Source organism: Eimeria mitis, genomic scaffold (assembly GCF_000499745.2).
Source record: "Eimeria mitis Houghton genomic scaffold, Emh_scaff1285, whole genome shotgun sequence".
In the NCBI taxonomy this organism is placed as follows: domain Eukaryota; phylum Apicomplexa; class Conoidasida; order Eucoccidiorida; family Eimeriidae; genus Eimeria; species Eimeria mitis.
The window spans coordinates 5625-10410 of record NW_013568587.1 but is presented as its reverse complement, the minus strand read 5'-3'; the positions used below and the strand labels follow the sequence as shown (position 1 = coordinate 10410).

The following is a 4786-nucleotide window of genomic DNA, read 5'->3' as shown; positions in this document are numbered from 1 at the left end:
GCAGCAGCAGCCGCTGTCAGGGACAGCTGTTGCGGCGAGAGCGTCTCCCCACAGCAGCAGGGTGTTTGATTGGGAGAAGATCATCAGTTGCCTCAGGAGGGAATGAAACCAACAACCTGTTTATACACTGTACAGTAAGGAGAGGGAAAACCATATACAGATATCCGGTAGCGGCAAGCGGAGTTTACTTGGCGCTGAGTTGAGGCAGCCAACTGTTGTTCGTGGGCGGGAAACAGAGCAAGCAGCACTTCCGTCACGGGTCCATTTGCCTTAGGAAAGCTGCCCTGGATCCCGCGTCTCTACTGCCGATGTTAACTGTCATCTATCTATTTGCAGCAGACATTGCGAAGACGGCAAGGGGAGAATCCTTCCTCTCGTTCTTACCGGGTTCTCCCTCTGCTGTGTTTTATTCTGGTTTAGTTCTGTTCTCGGATGTCTTGACCGGAGGCAACTTGTACACCCGAATGAATTGAATGTACTCAAGTACAGAGTTTGTGCTGCAGTGGCTCTGACTAGTTAGCTAGCTGCGTATCAGCTCTCTAATTCCAGTAGTTTGCCGCAGTGCGTGGGAGCTTTCACCCAGTAACAGTGCAGCAAAAAGCACTAATAGGAATTCAGCTTCAGCGGTGCTTAAGAAGCGGCGCCTGTTGCTTCTAAGGGCCCGACATGAATTAGAAGAACCTGAATCAGGGGAGAAAGCGGCAGTTCGAGGGGCAAAAAGAAGAAAAAAGTTTTTATTTTGGTATGCCAAAAGGGGGCAGTAACTGCACTGAGAAGAAGAACAAGGAAAACAGCATTGGCTAAAAAGATGTATCAACAAGGGTATGAGGAAAGGAAGAAGCAGAGGGGGCCGTGCGTGGCTAGGCGGAAACAGAAGTTAGTTTAAGAAAAGAACTGCTCCAGTGGTACCACCTAAAGTAAATAAAAAGATAAAACATAGAGCATACCAAATATCTAATGATATTGTACTATACGGATTACCCATATATAGAAGGCATCAAACTGGAGGCTGCTGTGTAGGGGGCATTGCGGCTATGGGAGAGGTAAAGCTGCTGCAGGAGCTGCCCAGAAGCGCAGGCCCCGCTGCAGTGCATCAACAAGCAGCGATACAGCAACTTCTGCTGCTGCTGCGCCTCCTGTCAGCGCTGCCGCTGCCTCAGCTCCGCCCTGACGCCTTCGGTCGTGCTGTACGTGCAGCAGCAGCAGCAACGAGTAGCAGCAGCAGCAGCAGCACCCGTTCAAGTTTTCATGGCCTAACAGCAGTTTGGTCTGCACGCGAAGCGCGGCAGATGCTGCAGCTGCAGCTTTCTTTGCTGCTGCTGCAGCAGTCGCTGCTTTCTTTGCTGCAGCAGCAGCAGCAGCAGCAGCTAGTCGTAGGATGTATTCGTAAGGGCATGAATTCGGTTTAGTTTATCGCCAGCAGAAATAAAACAAAAAAAAAGACGAAGACAAACGTATATACATGTAACTACATACAAGACTTCGTGCTGCTGCAGCTGCTGCAGGAGCAGCTGCAGCTGTTTTGTACAGCCGCTGCTGCAGCAGCCGCTTTTGCAGTTTCAGCTGCTGCTGCTGCTGTTTCAGCTGCTGCTGCAGCTGCAGCTGCAGCTGCAGCAGCTGCTGCAGCAACAGTTTTTCAGCGTGGTGTCTGTGTGTGGATGTGTTGTTTATGTTTGTTGTGGTGTTTACGTCTATTCTTGGTTGCTGCATTCCCTTTCTGCTGCTGCTGCTGCTGCTGCTGCTGGTGCAGCAGCAGCATATGTAAGAATAGCTGCTTCCTCTCTTCCTCTGTTGAGGGGCCCCGCAAGCGAGAGACAGCCATATCATTGAATGCAGCAGGATAAGCAGCAAAAGGAGACAGCAGCAAATCCTCATATACAAACGGCAGCAACTCCAGCAGCAGCAACGCACCACGAGACGGCCGAACAAACTTACAACCGTCTCTACATACTGCAGCAGCAGCAGCAGCAGGTGCAGCAGCAGCAGCAGCAGCAGCAGATGTAGCGCCGCTGCAGCAGTCTTCTAGAGAAGGGTTTGGGGGTTCTTTCGTCTCCACACAAACACCCTGCACCCCTTCTCCTGTCGTTTCTGCTGCTGCTGTTGCTTTTGCTGTTGTTGCTGCTGCTGTTGCTGCTGCTGCTGTCGCTGCTGCACCTGTTGCTGCTATTTCTGTTTCTACTGCACCTCTTGCTCCTCCTCCGCCACCTCCACCTTCTTTTTCTTCTCTTGCTTTTCCTTCTTTTTCTTCTTTTTCGTTTTCTGTTTTACTATATACTTCTTTTTCTGTTTTATTGTATACTTCTTTTTCTGTTTTATTATATACTTCTCCTTTTTCTGTTTCATTATATATTTCTTCTTTTTCTGTTTTATTATATAATTCTTTTTCTGTTGTATTATATTCTTTATCTTTTTCTCTTTTATTATATATTTCTTCTTTATCCTCAACCAAAGCAAAACCACCAAAGAGACTTCTCCTCATATCATAAGACAATAAACCATTTCCTATCAGCACAAAACCACAACCCAAAAAGGGGCCCCCATGGGGGGCCCCTGGGGCCCCTCCAGGGGGCCCCCCGGGCCCCACACACTGTGGGGGCCGGTCATGGTTTGGGGGCCCCTCTGGGGCCCCCTCAGGGCTGCGGGGGCCCTCAGGGTTTGGGGGCCCCTGAGGGTTTAGGGGCCCAGGGGCCCCTGGAGAAGATTGGAGGCCCTGGGGGGGGGTGAAAGATACGGGCGGCGGATTGGCAGTAGGTTTGCTAGGAATTATGTTGCTGCTGCTGCTGTTGCTGTTGCTGCTGCTGCTGTTGCTGTTGCTGCTGCTGGTGTTGTTGTTGTTGCTACTGCTGGTAGTGATGCTGTTGCTGCTTGTGCTGTTGCTGTTGTTGTCTTTACTGCTGGTGTTGATGCTGTTGCTGCCCTTGTTGCTGCTGCTGCTGTTATTACTGCTGTCGATACTGCTGCTGCTGCTGCTGCTGCTGCTGCTGCTGTGTAGAGTGTGTATGTGTTTGTGTTTGCTGCTGCAGCAGCGAGCACAGAAGGACTGTATAGACAGCTGAGCAGCAATAACATCTCCATACAGATCCGCATCACAGTGTGGGGCGAAGTAAACAACAATTTTGTACTTTTTGTCTCCTTTTTTACTGTCTCCTTCAGCAGCAGCAGCAGCAGCAGCAGGAGCAGCAGCAGGAGCAGCTGCACCATCAGGAGAAGCAGCAGGAGCAGAAGGAGCTGCAGCTGCAGCAGGTACAGCAGCAGCTGCAGCAGGAGCAGCATCAGCAGCAGCAGGAGCAGCATCAAAGAGGAGAGAGAGTGCATGCATGTCTGTGCTGCTCATGACGGGGTCCAGTATATGGATGCTGCTGCTGGGGAGGTGCAGCAGCTGCTGCAGCAGCAGCGCCAGCCCCAATTGATATCTGCAGCTGCGTGCATCTATGCATGCGTTGCATGCAGTAGGGCTACCAAGCCCCAAACATATGAGCTGAAAGACAACATCTTTTCTATTTATAATATTTAATAAAGATGAAGAAGAAGATACAGTACATATTGTTTTTGTTTTTGTTTTTGTTGTTGCTGCTGCTGCTGCTGCTGATGAACCCAAACTCCTGCTGTACATACACCCCAATTCATCGCATATTGCTGCTGCTAGCTTTTGTTTTATCTCCCCCCATAAAACAGAAACCTCTACCTCCTTCTTTAGCTCCTTCACTGCAGCAGCAACCGATGCTGCTTCTGCTGCTTCTGCTGCTGCTGCTGCTGCTGCTGCTCGTGCTGCATCATTACCTCCAGTAGCAGCAGCAGCAGAAGCAGCTGCTGCTGCTGCTGCTGCTGATTGGGCCCTGAAGGAGCTGATGGGGGGCCCGGGGCCCCCATATCGGCACACGGTCCTTGCGAACTCCCCCTGGGATCTCCTCTGGGGATCCGTGGGATCGTGTGGGGTGTTGGGACCGTGTGGGGTGTTGGGGTCGTGTGGGGTGTTGGGGTCGTGTGGGGTGTTGGGGTCGTGTGGGGAGACGATCCCAGCACCTGCAGAGCGCCGCCCGCGACCACGACGGGAGACGAACTGCCAGGCCCCATCCTCCGCAGGCATCAGCAACCGCCTAGCATCCAAACCCTAAACCCTAAACCCTAAACCCTAAACCCTAAACCCTAGTTATCAGGCGGAGGAGCCACAACTCATGGAGGCCCCAACTCAACTGGTAGCGGCCACTGGGCATTCCCCCCGCATCCCTGCTGATTAAATAAATAAATAAACAAACAAATAAATAAATAAAATATTTAAATAAATAAAAAAATAAATAAAACAATGTAAATATGTACATGAACTCTATACAGCGAGAGCGCCGATGAGGGTACACACCGACACCAGGGGGGCCCCCCTTCTGGTGTGGGGCCCCCTGGGGGGCCCCCCGTATCCTTATATGCGGTTTATATTGATGAAGTTATTTTCTCTGTGTTTGTCTTTGTCTTTGTCTTTTCTTTTGTCTTTATTTTTTTTGTTTGTTGCCGTTCTTTTTTGTTTTTGCTGTCTTTGTTGTGGTTGCCCCGGGGGCCCCCCTTCATATATGCTCGCTGCCTGTGGCCTCAGCTTGACAGCAGCAGCAGCAGCAACAACAGCAGCAGCAACAGCAGCAGCAGCAGCAGCAACACGAGGGTGTCTGGCTGCAGGGGCCCCCAGCGACAGCAGCAAGCAGGAAGCTGCCTATACACCTGAACACCGTACCCCCTTTATAAGTGCCTTTGGCGCCCACTACAAACTCCTCACAACAGCAGCAACAACAGCAGCTGC

The 4786-nt window shown here is 51.1% G+C and overlaps 1 protein-coding gene across 1 annotated transcript; it reads right to left on the bottom strand.

The window, feature by feature from the left end:
* Positions 1-1636: 1636 nt before the first annotated feature.
* On the bottom strand, positions 1637-4087 carry EMH_0033750 (uncharacterized protein; the record flags this gene model as incomplete). The annotated part of the gene is made up of 1 exon (XM_013494786.1): positions 1637-4087. One exon carries the CDS (start codon positions 4085-4087, stop codon positions 1637-1639), a length of 2451 nt encoding a protein of 816 aa, XP_013350240.1.
* Positions 4088-4786: the final 699 nt, after the last annotated feature.